Below are 17,211 nucleotides of genomic sequence, written 5' to 3' on the forward strand. Positions count from 1 at the left end.
AAGTTGGTTCTCATCAAAGAACTAACTTGAGATGGGCATAGGGTTAACTCAATCTCGCAAGGGTTAACTTGGCTTAATGAACACTTGCATGCATTCACAGTATAACCCCAGGGCTTGGAAAGCTGAGTCACTCTCCATGGCCCGAAGTCTGTGTTGTTTTCGCCCCCTGACCCTGGTTGGGCTATTTTTACCTCCCTCCAACTGCACCCCACCCCCATGCCAGACAGCACCCCTCCATGGACCCACCAGCCCCCCCTACAGACTTGCTACCCCCTCTGGACCTGCCTACTCTACTGTACCCCAACCTACTTGCCTTCTGCTGCCTGCACCTCATCCTGGCCAGTAGCAAAGGCTTGCATGCAGCAACCCTGACTCACATTGAGGCAGCTTAAATTAAGCCACCTAAATCGAACCAGATCCCAAAAATGCTTGTTTGCACCCAGGAGGTTCTTATGGTACAGGAACTCACTCTCTAGTAGCTATAGCACGTATAGCCAGCTCCTACATTTCTTGCTGCTGCCTCTTTAAAAAAGAGTGTGTTGAGAAATGGTGAAGCACATGGTATCTGTGCCAGAGGCCTTCTTGGAATGTGCAGCACATTACTACACTATCCTGGTAGACAGCCTCGTGAGGCCCACATTAGGTGGCGCTACATAGAAGAATTCCTAGATGACCCTTATTTCTACTTGAGGCTGCAGAAAATCAGTTGTAACCAGCATCCTGGTGCTACTGCCTTTTCCTCCCCAATTTGGCCATCTGTTTCAAAATTAGGCATAATTATTTGTGATAAGCAAATTTTAAAATAGTCCAGACTGACCATAGCATGGTGAATCCCCACAGGTACATGAATTCACTGTGTGTCAGATCGCTATGGCGATTAAAGCAAAAATACATCCATGAATCCAATATATTTTACTTAGAATGGACTGTAACTTTACACAGGAGGAGAACTAATTTCCCCAAAGCTTTTGCCAGAGTCATGGTGCAGAAGGACTTAAGTGAAGGAGATAAGTGAGGGCTCCAGTCACACAAACACTTATTCATGCATGTAACTTATTCATGCACACTCAGTCACTCTGTCTGAAAGTGATAAGAGAAAGTTTAAATGTAAATTCTGTACTTTGTTACTAAATCTGACAGAAGTCTCTCTCTCTCTCACTCTCTCTCTCTTTAAAGGAATTTAAAAAGGGAATAATACATATATACAAGAGGATCACATGATATAAATAATGTTTATAACATGCTTTGAGATTCTTAGATGTATACTGTATTCTTATTCTTATTTACTCAATGTTCTGAGAATGATGTGCTGAAATGTCCTCTCTGTCAAGGGGAGAAATACAACTAGGATTATGGTGTGAAGTCCTGATCTCAGACTGAAGTGTTAATAGAATCAAATGGGAATGGATAAAAAGCCTTGACTTTGCATTTCCTTGATTTAGTCAAACACATCTCTGAATCTGCCTCTGTTGTAGATTGCTGTCCCATTTCAGCACTATAGTACTTTTTTTCTGAAGAACAGGGTGCATCTACACATGCAGTTATGGCAAAGAAATAAACTCTGGTGTAGTTTGAACCAGTTTATTGCTCCTGGGTGCAACATTTACATGTAAGCCTGGGACTGCAGCATTTTGAGCCAGGGTGGAGTAGCCTCAGGCTGGCGAGGGACCCAGGTCAGTCTACCAGCCCACGGCTGTTCTGCCCTGGCTCAACATGCTGTAGAGGGGCTGGCTGGGGCATGAGGATGTTTCAGTAAGGGGTAACCAGCAGGCATGTGCCTGTACACAGGTTTTTTTGACATACATAACTACTTTGCTGTTGGCTAGACCTTGTCCTGGACAGTGCTATCCTACAGCAGAGTTAATTAACTTATTGTGCCTTAATACAGGTGCATGTGTAGACAGTGATGCTTTACTGCGGAGCTTATTGGTAAGGTCCACAGTAAAGCACACATGTAGATGCAACCAGATTCAGGTTATTCAGATAGCTATTCTGAGGATCATTCAGTGAATGTGGAAAAGGGGCCAGTGGTTGTAATACACACCGAGACAAAAAATATCTGCTGCTCTTAGCACAAAGTGGTTGTTAAAGGACAATTAATACTAGATGCAACTAGGTTCTTTATGAAGAATACTTATTTTCCCCTTTCTATGTATCCCTATAGGTGCACCACACCAGGATTAGTTTCTTCATAAATGGTGTGGAAGATGACAACACAGCTTTTGATGCAAGAATACTTCGCGGACAAATTGCTGACCCTGTTGTTGATGGTGCATTGCGAGTTGGGCAAAGCTTCAGTGGTAAATCCCATAGCATTTTTATATTGTGAAACTGTACATTCAGTCTATCACATGCTTAATGCATGTCTAAAAAAGAGAATGTATAAGAAAATTTTTCATAGTTTCATAGTTTCTAGGGTCGGAAGGGACCTGAGCAGATCATCTAGTCCGACCCCCTGCCATGGCAGGAAAGAATACTGGGGTCAAACGACCCCAGCAAGATGTTCATCTAACCTCCTATTAAACACCCCCAGGGTAGGAGCCAGCACCACTTCTCTTGGAAGTTGGTTCCAAACCCTAGCCGCCCTGACCGTGAAGTAGCGCTTCCTGATATCTAACCTAAACCTCTGCCAGCTTGTGACTGTTATTCCTGGTCACTCCTGGCGGTGCTCGGGGGAACAGGGACTCCCCCAATGCCTGCTGATCCCCCCCTGACTAGTTTATAACAGGCCACAAGATCCCCCCTCAGCCTTCTGTTTTGAAGGCTGATCAGGTTCAGGTCCCATAGCCTCTCCTTATAGGGCCTGCCCTGTTGTCCCCTGATCATACGAGTGGCCCTCCTCTGGACCCTCTCCATGCTGTCCACATCCCTCTTGAATTGTGGCACCCAGAACTGGATGCAGTACTCCAACTGCAGCCTGACCAGGGCCACATAGAGGGGGAGGATCACCTCTTTGGACCTGCTCGAGATGCATCTGTGGACGCATGAAAAGGTGCGGTTGGCCTTCCTAACTGCCTCCTCACACTGCCAGCCCATGTTGATCTTGGAGTCAATGATGACCCCAAGATCCTTTTCCGCCTCCATGCTGACAAGAGGGGAATTCCCTAACCCGTAGGTATGGTGCCGGTTGTTCCTCCCGAGGTGCATCACCTTGCACTTGTCTGTGTTGAAACCCATCCTATTCTCATCCGCCCACCCTTGTAACCTGTCGAAGTCTGATTGTAGCCTGTTGCATCCTTCCAGTGTGCCCTCGTCCCCTCACATCTTAGTGTCATCAGCAAATTTGAACAGGGTGCTTTTTACCCCCTCGTCCAAATCACTGATGAAGATGTTGAACAGTGTGGACCCGAGGACCGAGCCCTGTGGAACCCCACTGCCCAGGTCCTTCCAGGTTGAGAAGGACCCATCCACTACCACGCTCTGGGTGCGGCCCTCCAGCCAGTTGGCAACCCATTTGACTGTGTGGGTGTCTACACCACAGCCCCCCAGTTTCTTAATGAGAACGGGGTGAGAGACAGTGTCAAAAGACTTCCGGAAGTCCAGGAAGACTATAACCACTGCTACCCCTGCATCTAATGATATGGTGATCTGATCGTAAAAGGCCACCAGGTTGGTCTGACAGGACCTGCCACTGATGAACCCATGTTGGTTGCCCCTAAGCATGCAGTCCCCTGCTAGCCCCTCCTGGATGTGTGCCAGCATAATTTTCTCGAACAGCTTGCCTAGGATTGAGGTAAGACTAACCAGCCTATAGTTTCCTGGGTCCTTCTTCCTGCCTTTTTTGAAGATGGGAACCATGTTGGCCCTCTTCCAGTCCTCTGGTACCCACCAGAGCACCACGAGTGCTCGTAAAGCCATGCCAGGGGACTTGCAATGACCTCGGCCAGTTTCTTTAGAACTCTAGGGTAGAGATCATCCGGACTGGCTGACTTGAACATGTCCAACCCCTCCAGAAGCTCCCTAACTAAATCCTCACTAACCATGGCCCAGGTGTGCCTCCCCCGGGTCCTGAGCGGGGCCCAGCAGGGAGGTGGCTGTTCTGGTCCCTACTTAGGAAGATGGAGGCAAAGAAATCATTAAACATGTTATCTTTGCCATCAGGTGTGACGACCAAGTTTCCCAAGGCATCCTGCAAGGGCCCCACATTACCCGGGACCTTCTTTTTACCCCCTATGTATTTAAAAAAGAACTTCTTATTGTGCTTAATCTGGGAAGCTAGTCCCAGTTCCATCTCTGCCTTGGCCTTCCTAACTAACCCCCTACATCCCCGAGCAACTACAGAATAGTCCTCCCTGGTGATGACCCCTTCCTTCCATTGGGTGTAAGCCTCCATTTTAGCAGGGAGACATTCCCGGATGCTTTTGGTGAGCCACGGAGGCTTGTGTGCTGTCCTGCTCCCTTTGATCCTGGTTGGGATTACCTTCCTTTGGGCTTGGAGGATCGTCTCCTTAAGGAGCGACCGCTCTCCTTGGACACCTGGCTCCCCTCCCCTCTGGGACCTCAGTGCTTCTCCAACTATCCTCCTTAGCTCGTTGAAGTTTGCCCTCCTAAAATGTAGGGCCGCTGCCTTCCTGCATGCCTTTGCCGCCTTGCGCTGGATGGTGAATTCCAGCAGGCGATGATTGCTGTCGTCCAGGTGGTTGAGCACCAGCAGCCCCCTCACCAGGTCATCACCCGTGGCCAGCACTAGGTCCAACAAGGTGTCCCCCCTGGTGGGGCTGTGCATCTCTTGGGTTAGATGGAGGTCCTGCACTCTGGCCAAGAACCTACGTGACCGTTCAGACCTGGCTGACTGCTCTTCCCAGCAGATGTCTGGGAAGTTCAGGTCCCCCATGACTACCACATCCTTAGCCTTCACTACCTCTGTGAGCTGACCCAAGAATTCCTGGTCAAGTTCTTCTCCCTGGTTGGGAGGTCTGTAGTAGACTCCCACCGTTAAGTCTCTTTCCCCGTGACTGCCTTGTACTCTAACCCAAAACACTTCAGAGTGCCTCTCCCCTGACTCCTTGCTAATTGACAAGGATGTGTATTCCTCCTTAATATAGAGTGCCACGCCCCCACCTCTCTTTCCTATCCTGTCCCTCCTATACAGCCTATAGTCCTTGACATTCACCGCCCAATCATGCGTTGCGTCCCACCACATTTCTGTAATCCCCACTTTGTCCAGGCTGGTGTCAGCCAGCAGGAGGGTGAGTTCCTCCTGCTTGTTACCCATACTACGAGCATTTGTTTAGAGGCATTTGAGGCCTCCTGTGGGTGTGTGTACTGACCCCCTAGTCCCAGCGTTACCCTGGCCCCTATCTCTTACCTGTTTATTCGCTTGGCTCGTTGGGCTGGGCTGCTTGTGGGTGCTGTTTGGTCTGGCAGTCTGATGTTTCCTCCGCCCTCATCTTCCCCTTCCCCTGATGAGCCTAGTTTAAAGCCTGCTGGAGGAGGTCCACCAACCTAGAAGAGAACACACGCTTACCTTTAGGGGAAAGGTGGAGCCCATCCCATTCCAGCATGTCTCTCGTCGTGATGTGCTGGTCATGGCTGAGGAAGCCAAAGCCCTCCTTGAAGCACCATTCCTGCAGCCGCCAGTTGGTCTCCGCGATGCACGTTTCATGCCGTCTGCCTCGTCCACTCACTGGCAGGATAGAAGAGAAAACCACCTGTGTGTCCATCTCCTTCAGCACGCACCCCAGAGCATGGTAGTCCTCCATCAGGCAATCAGGGCCCCTCCTGGCTGCATTGTTAGTGCCCACATGGACTAGGACCATGGGGTAATAATCGGTGGGCTGGATTACGGTTTGGAGCATCCCTTTCATGTCCTGAATCCTCGCTCTAGGTAGGCAGTATACCTCACGTGCCGAGGGGTCTCGGTGACAGATGGGGCCCTCTGTACCTCTCAGGATGGAGTCACCAATGACGATCACATGACGCTTCTTCCTCCTGGCCTTCTTGCCTCCTTCAGCTTGCACGGGACGCGGTGAGCGTGGAGTTGCCTCCTTCCCAGTTTCGTCCTCTGCTTCCTCCTCCTCCAGGGCTGCCAGGGCTTCGTACCTGTTCTCCAGCTGGACTGGAGGAACTGGTGCTGCCGTGTCTCGAGCAGCCCTGGCATGGGAGGTGACCATCTGCCACTTAGCAGTGGAGGGCGCATCTTGAGGTGCATCTTCCTTGGTTGTACAACCCTGCAGGGAAAGAAAATATCTGTTAATTTTCCCCTCAGCCTGCTAACCTCCTCCTGGAGCTCCCTCACCTGCGCCTCCAGGGCCCTAAGGCGGGCGCCTGCAGGACAGGTGTGGGGTCTCCAGTCCCTGCCCCCCCAGGCCTTGCTGGGAAGCTCTCACAGGCCAAGGGGTTGGGGGGCGCCAGCCCCCCTGTGGGCTCTGTCTGGGTGGAGGCCTCAGACAAGCCCCAGGAAGGGGCCCTGGCAGCACTCCGTGTCGACACCATCGTAGGGGTCGCTGAGTTTCTAGCTGAGTTCGGGTCCTCTGCCCCGCGCTAACACGAGTCAGCCTCTGGGCCCCTCCCGCGCAAACACCGGCATGTTCTTACAGACCGCGCCTGTTTGCGCACTCTGCGCAGCTCAGGAGTGCAGCTCCCTACCGGCTCAGCTCGTAATGCATACCGAAAGTCAAGCATGCCACTTCATGCAAGGAATATTGTGCATTAGTATCTGACTTTCTTCAAAAAATTGGGAGATCAGGAGACTATACCGGTTAATGGTCAGGAAGACTACCACAGGTAGGTAGGTCTTCACCACTGTCCAGAAACTGGGTCCTTAAAATAGCAACTCTTCCTTATCTCCTTTTAGAATAAACATGCCCAAACTTCTTACTTACTTGGGAAATTTGTAGTCCCTAATCAACATTATTCTCTGTACAGGGGTGCTCAATTCTTAGCCTGTGGGTCAAATCTGGCCCCTAGTGCCTTGTCATCTGGCCAGCAGGACTTCCCATGAGTGAGAAGTAATTCTATCCATGACCCTGCCTACTGAATCTGGTGTGCAAGGTGGTGTGGGGCTAGGCATAGGTTGCATGGAGACCTAGGGCCACAACCCCCACACATGGGACTGGGTTGAGGCAGTGTGGGTCCAAGGGCCCTGATCCCAGCATGCAGGTTTGGGTAGGGAAAGCATGGTCTAGATTAGGGGTCAGAAACCCCCAGCACGCATGTATGTGTGCTGAGCAAGGCCATTTTGCTTGGCACACCACTGCCAGCCTGGGCTCTAAGCAGCTGCTGCCAGCCACGGAGCCCAATCTGCTTTCAGAAGGTGGCTGGGAGGCTGCACACCCTGCTGTAAGCCCTGCTGCAAGCAGACCAGGCTCTGTGGGCCAGCTGCAGCTGAGAGGCTGCAAACAGCTGCTCTGGGCTGCAGTATGTTGATACTTTGGCACCTTTTAGGTAGGCGTTGTGGTTTTTTTGGCACTCCAGCCAAAAAACATTGCCTACCTCTGGTCTAGATCTTAGTGTGTGTCCTGATCCTAGGACATGGAGTCTAATCTGGCCCATGGACTGGCCCATGGGAGCTGGCTATACCTGCTATAGCTACTGGGGACACCCTGTAGCGTAAGAACTCATTTGACCTGTGAGGCCAAAAGGCTCCACTGCTCTAGAAACATGAATAGAACTTGATATTCCTGATTCTTAATATTCCTTTGCCTTCTGCCAAAAGGTCATGCCATTCACTGTGGAGGCTGGAGTTCCTCAGCCCTCTCTGATTCACTTAAAGAGTACCCATCTATGTCCAGAGTCATGCGCATCTTGCAGCATGGCAGAAACAATGCAGCTCAGCTTCAAGGTGTTGTTGTTTTGTGGCTCTCCACAAATCTGTTTGATGAATTGGCTCAGCAGATATGAAAAGGATGAGTACCACTGATCCAGAACACCCAGTAATTTGGAGCTAACTCCTAAATATAACTTCATATAGCATTAACACAGTTGTTTTGTTTCTGGACAACCAACAAAAGTCATTATATATTTTGATTTTTTTTTAAAACTCTGGAACTCTTTTTTGTTGTCATTCTGATTTTTCAGTACTAGAAAGCTAAAGGGTACAACAAGGAAAGGGATATATATATTAAAAAAAATCCTTTTACCTTTATTGTATAAATTGATAGGTACAGTTGTATCTACTGTATCTCTTCTCTAATTAGAGGTGGCACATGGGCTGGCTCATTACTTCTGTCTAATGAGCCGATCCTTGTGCCTCCTCTCTAATCAGAAAAGAGATGGGTACAAAATGTTCCTATAAAGTTATTATAAATCATTCTTTTTTATCAAAAAAATTAAGTCAATGTCCTCTATAGTTTTGTCCAGCTCCAAGATGGTTTCATTCAGGAGAGGTAATTGTGCAAGAGAGATCATGGTGTGCTGAATTAAAGGTGCTCTCATGCAGTGCAGGACTGCCTTCTGGTTGATGATTTAGATTATTTATAATATATTTTTATAGGTTTAGAACAGTTTGTTGGAAGGATGCAAGATTTTCGATGGTACCAAGTGGCACTTACAAACAGGTAAAGAAACTTTATTCTTGAAAAATATAGGAGTGTGATTAGAAATGGAGAGAATATGTAACAATGATACATTTATTCCACCAAAATACATGGCTTTTCCATAATCTTCTTTAGACGATGTGTGTATTTAGTGGTGGAGCTCACTGGTTATGGATTTAAATAGGGCTTTTCCCTATCTAGGCTTGAAGTGACGTACGTCCACGGTGCAGTGCTGGAAATCAATTGAACATTTGAATGTTGCTTAAATATAGGCAGTAACTCCTAACAATAGATAGTAACTTTGTGGTATCTTTGTTGTTTGTGTGTTAGCATTATTACCGACTGTCCTAGCACCTTTCAGTATAGACAGTAATATCTTTGGACAATAGACCTAATCTCTGGGACTCACTTCTTCCAAGTCAATTAGATCTTGGCACTATCTAGGCACAGATTCTAACTCCAGGATTGTGGGATATGTTCCTCAACTCAGCCTTCTTGTCTGATACCTTTCTTTTTGCGATGAAGTACCCCTTACCTGCCATGGATCCTAAAATCAGTGTTGGAGTCCTAAGTTCTGCCAGGGTTTCACTAAGGCTCTCAGTGCTTCAGGCTTCTAGTTTCACTTCTTCAGAAATAATGTGGCAGGTAAACAAAGAACATAAGATCAGCTAAAGGAATTGTTTAGTACAGATATGGAGAAACTTTACTCTCCTAAGCCCTGAAGTTAGGTTTGGGAGAGGTGGGGTGGACCGTAGTACTGATATTGGTACTACGGTCCAACCCACCTCCCAACCCCAAGTCAAGCACTCAGAAGAGTAAAGTTGCTCTATATTTATATCGATACCATATCTATCTATCTATCTTTCTATATATATATATCCCCAATTTGATTCGGCAGAGATTTGGCCCCAGTTTGGAAAGATTTGGAGATTCAGACATAGACACAGCTTTAAATGTTTTTTCTGCATGACTCAAAGCACCAGGTGGCTCATCAGTGCTGCAGTGGTGGGGCAGATGGAGCTTCCCACAGGAGTGCGGGGGAGGCAGCGCGTTCAACAGCAGACCCAGAAGTAGACCAGAAGCACTTCTGGCCCCCACTGTGCCTCCCTGGTTTGGCGACTGGTGTCTCCTGGGTCTGGGGGTGCACCTGAAGTCCCCCCATGGCTGACTGCCAGCTGGAGGAGGAGCTCAGGGGGAGGGTCCAATGTGCTCCCCGGCAGACCCAGAAGTGGACTGGAAGTACTTCTGGTCCACTTCCAGGTTTGCTGCTGAGCATGCAGGGCTGCACCTCCCCTCCCCCCATGCTCCTGTGGGATGTTCCATCCACCCCACCATCACAGTGTTCATGAGCCACCTGGTACCTTGAGGTATGTAGAAAAAACATTTAAAGCTGTGTCTGTGGTCGAATCACTGATATAATGTGCATTTTGGTACAGTATATGTATTTGCTCTTCTCTGGTCTGAGTTCATCCTGTTAATGAGTCTGAAGTTTGTCAGCATTTCAGGATCAACAGCATCCACTCTTCTCTAAATGTCTGCCTTACATGTAGCAATGGTTAGCATGCCACCCACAGCAACATCTGCATCTCTGCCATGTGTTTCATGAGGAAAGGCCAGTCCTGCTCCATTCATGCAGGCCTGTCAGCACAAAAAACTCTTGTTTCATGTAGGTGGGACAGCAGTTGAGAGACAATGAAAGCTGATGGTTGCACACTATAGTCTCAGTGGATTCTTAGTGATAATCATTCAAGAAGGTGTCAAACATTCTTCCTGAATATGGCAGCTATTTGAAATACATTATAATAAGCTACTCTCAGACAAGCGTAGGCATATATTCAAAGCATTTTACAAAATGGAGTTCTCAGTTACAGATGTACCTAGTTCTGTCCTAAATACACAAGCTATATATTCTCCTAGGGCAATTCTTGCTATATCCCACAAAGTAAAACATAGATTTGACTTTGTCAAACAAGCATAGTTTAGAAGTTGAAGGGCTTTATTTTAAGCCATAGTATTACAGAGTTGGAAGGAACCTCAGGGGTTATCTAGTTCAACCCTCTATTCAAATACAGGATTCATTGCTCCTACACCATCTCAGACAGGCTCATCCAGCCTCTTCTTGAAAACTGTGATCAAGAAAGGTTTCTATAGCTTCCCTAGCCTGCTTCTTTTCAATTCTTACAGCTGGAAATCTGCTTTGCATCAGTTTTGTGGGTGTAAGTTTTGTGGAGGATCCACAAAAATAGGTGGGTCCTCCACCTCCTTTCTGCTTTTTCATGACTCATTTTTGAGGGTAAGATGATGGTGTCTTACAAAAGTAGATATATGAATGGATTTTTCAGGGGCTTGAACAAGGTGGAACAGAATTGCACTTAAGTCTTTAAGTCTGCTTACATGCTCAGTAGGTGGAATAGGATCTGTTCCTTTTGGTTCATTTGAGCAACACTGGCATCAAGACATCCAAAATTAGTGATCACTTCTGAAAAAGTTTACTGTTTTTTTTGAGCTGTCCAATTTTCCAGATATAATTTTGCAATCTCAGAAAATTCAAGTGGACTAACAAAATAAGAATTACAGATAATATGTCAGAGCTGTAAGTTTTGAGGAAAATACTGAGATTAGTAAGCAGTGTCAGACATACTGTTGCAACAGAAAACTTTTAAAGAGTTCTGTTTTGATCACATTTATTGTGTTGATTAATGCCAGGACTTGCATTTAATCTATAATCTTAATATATAATCTATATATTATATAATCTATAATCTTAAATACACACAGTACCATTCATTGTTCCTTTTATTCTGATATAATTTAAAATACCTAACTTTAATTTTTATATATGCTGCGGCAGGGACATTTTGGAGGTATTTTCTGGAAAATTTCCTCACCTGCATACACAGTCAGAGTGCCACTGTCCTAGCAGTCACCCTCGCGTTCACCCTTTGGTTCCAAGATATTGCATCCCTAATGGTGCAGATGATACTACCAACGACAGAGTGCTGAGACTGAACCCAGATGCCCATCCTCTGCATTATATCAATGATGATGATATTGGGACCTCTTGGATTTCTTCTGTATTTACTAATGTAACACATCTGAACCGTGGTGTTATCATCACAATAGATTTACAAAATGGACAATATCAGGTAATGAGGAGATGATGTTTTTCTTTGTTATGACTGGTGCATAAGAAGAGAATTCAGCTAATGTGTGCTGACTATGTTAAAGAAAAGCTAGGAAGAGGATTACAATGCATTGTATTAGAATTGAAGATGCATTCAAACACTGCTTTGAGATGTCAGCCCAACCTTTAAGTGGCTGGGAAATTTTCCCTTTCCTAGATATAGCACTGTAAAAAGTGACAAGGTATATTATGTTTCTGCCTTGACTAGTGTTAGAGGCAGTGTATTGGCCAGGTGCACCAATGTTCTCTTTCAATATTACACTTCCTATGGTTTATAAATTAAATGTAGATTTCCCATTGCTGTTGTAATTTTTAATCTTAATTTCTGGTGAAACTCAAAAAGCCCATTTCACACATTCAGGACTGAAAGCCAGGTACAGTCAAATATCTACTCAGGAGTGTGTAGCAGTGAAAACTGTGTACAACCTGCTTTGTCAGGCACATGAAACTGGGTAGTGATGCCTACAGAAGTGCCAGGGGTAAAACTTGGATCTAGGGAGCCAGGGCTTGATCCCAGGGGATTACAACCCAAGGGATCAGGAACATACAAAGTCTGGGGGAAAACATCTCCCTTATAGTCAGGTGATCAGAGCAGGTGGCTCAGAGACCAAGGTCTGTAAGGGACCAGAATGTAAGTGGCCACCCTAGGCAGAACCATGAGCCAGGTGGGGTCAGAAACAGGAGGTAGGATCCAGAATAGCATCACTAGCCAAGAGGTCTAGAGTCGGCAGCTATAGCAGTACAGGACCACAATGTGAGCAATGGACAGGTGTTTGAACTGGAGTATGGAGCACAGGGGTAAAGGAGATGACAAGGAAGTCTGGAGCACAAGGGATCAAGAACCTAGGAAACTGCAGCACAACGGGTCAAGCAGAATGTAGAAATAGACAGGCAGGACCCAGCAACTGGGAAACTTGGAATCAAAGAAAGGAACCTGAAAACTAAGAATGAGGTATCAGGAACCTAAGTCTATCCAGAGAGACATGTGTCCTGTTGAGTTCCTTGCTGGGCACTGGAAGAACTCTTTTAGGAAGCCACATTTATGCATGCAGCTGGGGCCAGCTGGGGGTAGGTATGCCACTGGCAGCCAGGACCATGCAGACATGTACCTTGCCACTCAGGTAAGCTGATTACTGCCCTAGCTCCTGATGAGAAGATGTTATCTAATATCAGATGGGTGTGAGGACAGGCAAACTGGGGTCTTGACCAGCTTGAGTTCTGATTGGAGCTTATTGCTTCCCTTCACAGATTACTGTCTTCTGAGGTCAAGGGCTTGGCCTTCTCTGTGGATGAGCTGGTTTCATAGAAGCAGGCATTGTAAATTGTGCTCATGGCCTCTGCAGAAATGAATCTGTCCCTGGGTTTAATATTTGTAAAGCTTTTTCTCACCAGCTTTTAATGTCTTTTGCCTATTAGGGGCATGTGAAAAGGGGAATAATATGAGGATAGATGCTAAACAGTATGTAAGACATTTTCTTTATTTAAAAGTCAATTAAATACCCGTGAAATAATAAGGCTCAATTGATCTGTAACTTATGTATGGGAATGCTCATCACCATTGCTCATGCAACAATATGGTGTGCGAGTATCCCTTTTGAGTCAAACATATTTGATGTGGTTCCTAACCAAAGGCAGGGAGAAATGATAAAATAGATGGACTTCAAAACAGCAAGAACAAAAAACCCCAAAACAATACAAAAACAGCTACCCAGTGCCCGTTTGGCAACACAAATTATTCCTTTATATTTTGGCCAAAATATTGTTAACACCATAGACTATACAAGTAAGTCATAATTTCAAGTAGGCCTCAGGAGGTTATGAAGATCAGTTGCGAAGGAATCATTCCAGCCTCTAGCAAGTGACTCTGTAATAATGCCTGAAGGACCTGAGACCCTGTTTAACAAAGAAGTTTTAGTTTCACTCTTAAATTGGTAGGAGATACAGAAAATAATAGATGTTTTCATGTGTGATATTTTTTATTTCAACCTGCAAGAATGTTGTATAGATTGTGAAATGTGACATGACCATATATGGGAAAAAAACATGTATTTGATATTTGTATTCCTGTAAGTATGCAGCTGAAGCACTATTAATTTCAGTTCTGTATTTTGCTATTTATTTGTAGGTGTTTTATATCATACTCCAGTTCTTTAGCCCACAGCCTCAAGCAATCAGAATCCAAAGAAAAAGGAGAAATGATTTAAGCTGGGAAGATTGGCAGTATTTTGCAAGAAACTGCAGTATTTTTGGCATGGATAACAATGCATCTCTAGAAAAACCTGACTCTGTCAACTGTCTCCAACTTCCTAGGTATGAATAGATATTATCTGCTATACAGATGCTTTTAACAGGAGTTGTCTGACACAATTCATTTCCAAGTCCATGTTCAGATGGAATCACGTAATTTTGTGTGCTCTTTTATTATGGGGCTGCCAGATACAGGCAACCCCCACTTAACACGGTTTCACTTAGCACTATTTTGCTGTAGTGCTCATCTAAAATTAATACCTAATTTCACTTAGTGCTGAGCCAGTTTTGCTATAACGCTCAGTGAAGCAGCAGTGGCAGCAAGAAGTGGTGAGTGGCAGTGAGTGGGTGGGCTCCAGCAGGGGCCCAGGGTAGGGCAGCAGAAGCAGGGAAAGTGGGGAGAAGCGGCAGCAGCAAGAAGCAGCAAGTGGGGGGCAGGCATGAGTGCAGGGCCCCTGCCAGAGTGCCGGAGCCAGCAAGAACACAGGCCGTGGCCTGGCACATGGGGCTGGAGAAGTGGTGGTGGGGAGAAGCAGTGAGTGCAGGGCTCCATGGTGCCAGAGCCGGCAGGAGCATGGGCATGGGCCGGCACATGAAGCGGCCAGCGGGGAGAGGGAGGGGTGGAGAGAAGCAGTGGCATTGGTGAGAAGCTACGTTAAGAAGCAGCAGTCACCAGTTATTTCTGTTTACATTAATGCCTATAGGGAAATGAGTTTTGCTGAACACAGTTCCGCTTAACGCTTAGTTTTCCCAGAACCAATTAAATTGTTAAACGGGGGTTGCCTGTACATGAAAGAACCCACATTTGACTTCTGAATTAGCGATTTTCAAAAGGTTATCTGTGAGTTTTATCATATTTTAGATGTTCAAACATCTAACATAATTGATTTTCATATTATCAGTGAGCAAGAACAGGAGTGCTCAACCTCTGGCCCATGGTAGGCCTGCGGAGCATTGGAATCTGGAATGAGGCTCCCCGTGGATCAGGAATTTTGGTGTCGGGGAGCAGTTGGCAGTTAATACTACCACCCACCCTGCCACCAAAATCCCAAGCCCCACACGATGGGACAGAGCCCGGACATGACCCTCCCTCACATGGGCCTATCAGGGTTGGGCCATACTCCCTTCCCTGTGCATGGTTGGGTTGGAGCCAGGCCACGTCCCTTCTTTCAATGGAGCTAGGCTAGCAGGTTGGGAGCCAGGCCATGCCTCCTTCTCTTCAAATGGCTGGGCCACACCACCTAGTCAGAGTGGGGCCACGCCATGCCCCCTTCCTCCTGTGAGGTCAGGCTATGTCTCCTATGGGGCTGGATCAGGGCTGGATTATGCCCCTTCTACCACCACTAGGCCTGGTTGAGACTGAACAAAGCCCTCTTTCCATGCACAGCTGGAATGGGGCTGAGCTGCCCTTAACTGGTTGAGCATATTGAATAGAGCATTGACATTTGGTATATTCATGTTTTTTGAGACTACAGTCACTCAGTAAAGAAATTATGGAGTACTGATAGGATGGGTGGAGAATGGCACTTATTTAATTGGTTTTGAGCAGCCAGTTAATCTAAAAAAATGACTTGACTGATGACTTCTGAGAATTGCACCTTTCTCTCTGAAACTTACTTGTCTGTGTTGGGATGGACAAGGAATAAAGTAAAATAAAAAATAAAATTAGACTGTTGGAACTAGAGAAGTGAAAAACACACAACATATGGGTATCCATTGGCAGTATTTTGCGAGAAACTGCAGTACTTTTGGCCACGTTCATTTTAATGCATTTGGGTACACATTAATTTTAATGTATTTGGTATTTAAAGCAAGAACTCAAATTATCTTTTGTGGTTAATTTGCTCTCAGAAATATATTGTCAGTTCCCTATTACACTGACTAGCATGCGTAAATTAAAAAATAAAACACCACTTCTGCTTATTGCTGCATCTGTCAAAATGCACCAATATTTGCTTCATTGCAGATGCCAGTTGGTGTTAAGCCTATTTAGTACCTGGTTGGAAATCAGTTTGGGAATTCAGTACCAGGTGCTGTAGGCATTTTACATTTTTTTTTCTTGTTTCACTTTTGCCACCTCACTGAAGCTTTCAAAGAGTCAGCATTTTTCTCTAGACTCAAAGAGTTCAGTGTTTTGAGGGAAGTAATGTGAGGTCACTTGAGTTAAATTAGTTTTAAACAAAAATCATTTACGTTGTTGTTCATGGGAGAGAGAAGAAGAGAAAGTAGATTCATTAGGTAAGTAAACGAAACAATTTTGGCAAATAATCAAAATTAGCTGTAAAATAAAGTCCGTTCCAACATAAAACATAATTAACATGTCTTCTAAAAGAAATGAAGATCTAATGTATAAACTGTTGCCATAAATGTTTTATAACGTAGCACAGTTTTCCCCTTCAATTATATGACATAAATGATAATAGGAAATGATTCAAGTGAATGATGTCGTTATGTACGACTGATGTACAGTGGGCTTCATTTTAAAAAAACCCCCAAAACTCTCTTAAGACCAATGTCTATTCTGTATACTTAGCAGGTATTATAGGGAAGAGAAGAGTTCTTATAAAATATGTTGGATTTTTTCTCTTATTTAGACACATCAAAGGAAAACATTAGGCCTGTGTGAAGCGGCTAGTATTCACTTCAGATTTGGATTCATCCAATCTGGGGGACAGTGATTCAATTTGGTGATTCGAATCACTGTCCCGAATTGACTTAGCCAAATCTGATTCAGAGATTTGGCTACTGCCAAATTGGCTGAATCTCTTAATCAAACAGGCCCCATCCCCTACCTGCTTTCCCAGCCCCATCAGTGGCTGCTCCGCCGGGTTTTAGCATCTTGGCTCTTAAAAAAAAAACAAACCCAAAAATGTTCTGCACTCACCAGCTCCTGTCAGGTGGGGGAGTGATTCCCGTGGCCCCAAGCCCCCAGAAGCCCCAACAGCTACTATAGCATCTGGTGAGTGCGGGGCTTTATTTTATTTTTTTAAAGTGGTGGGACACTGGGGCAGGTGGGGCAGCCATTGACAGGGCTGGGAGAGCGGGGAAGGGATGGGGGCTCATGGCAGAGCCCCCCACACAGTGCAGGGCAGTGGGGGGCAGTGGAGATCACCTCACCCCGCCGCCTGGCAGGAGCCAATGAGTGTGGGCCTTCTTTTATTTTTTTAAAGAGCTGGGATGCTGGGGCTGGTCAGGGCAGCCATTGACGGGGCTGTGAGAGTGGGTGGAGGTCAGAGGGTACTCAGCAGGACTGGAAGAGCAGAGGATGGGGCGTGATAAGGATCCCCCTATGTTCCCCTCCCA

At 46.0% G+C, this 17,211-nt stretch overlaps 1 protein-coding gene across 1 annotated transcript in view; it reads left to right on the forward strand.

Moving 5' to 3' along the window:
- USH2A (usherin) overlaps positions 1-17,211 on the forward strand; it is a 653,616-nt gene that overhangs the window by 33,376 nt on the left and 603,029 nt on the right. Inside the window, exons 3-6 of the mRNA XM_090031530.1 lie at positions 2,165-2,300; positions 8,435-8,498; positions 11,329-11,623; positions 13,787-13,971. Of these exons, the coding sequence (XP_089887656.1) occupies positions 2,165-2,300; positions 8,435-8,498; positions 11,329-11,623; positions 13,787-13,971 (680 nt within the window). The remainder of the gene's footprint in view (positions 1-2,164; positions 2,301-8,434; positions 8,499-11,328; positions 11,624-13,786; positions 13,972-17,211) is intronic.

The sequence above is a fragment of the Crocodylus siamensis genome, chromosome 1 (genome assembly GCF_052110815.1).
Source record: "Crocodylus siamensis isolate JL-2025a chromosome 1, ASM5211081v1, whole genome shotgun sequence".
Taxonomy (NCBI): domain Eukaryota; kingdom Metazoa; phylum Chordata; order Crocodylia; family Crocodylidae; genus Crocodylus; species Crocodylus siamensis.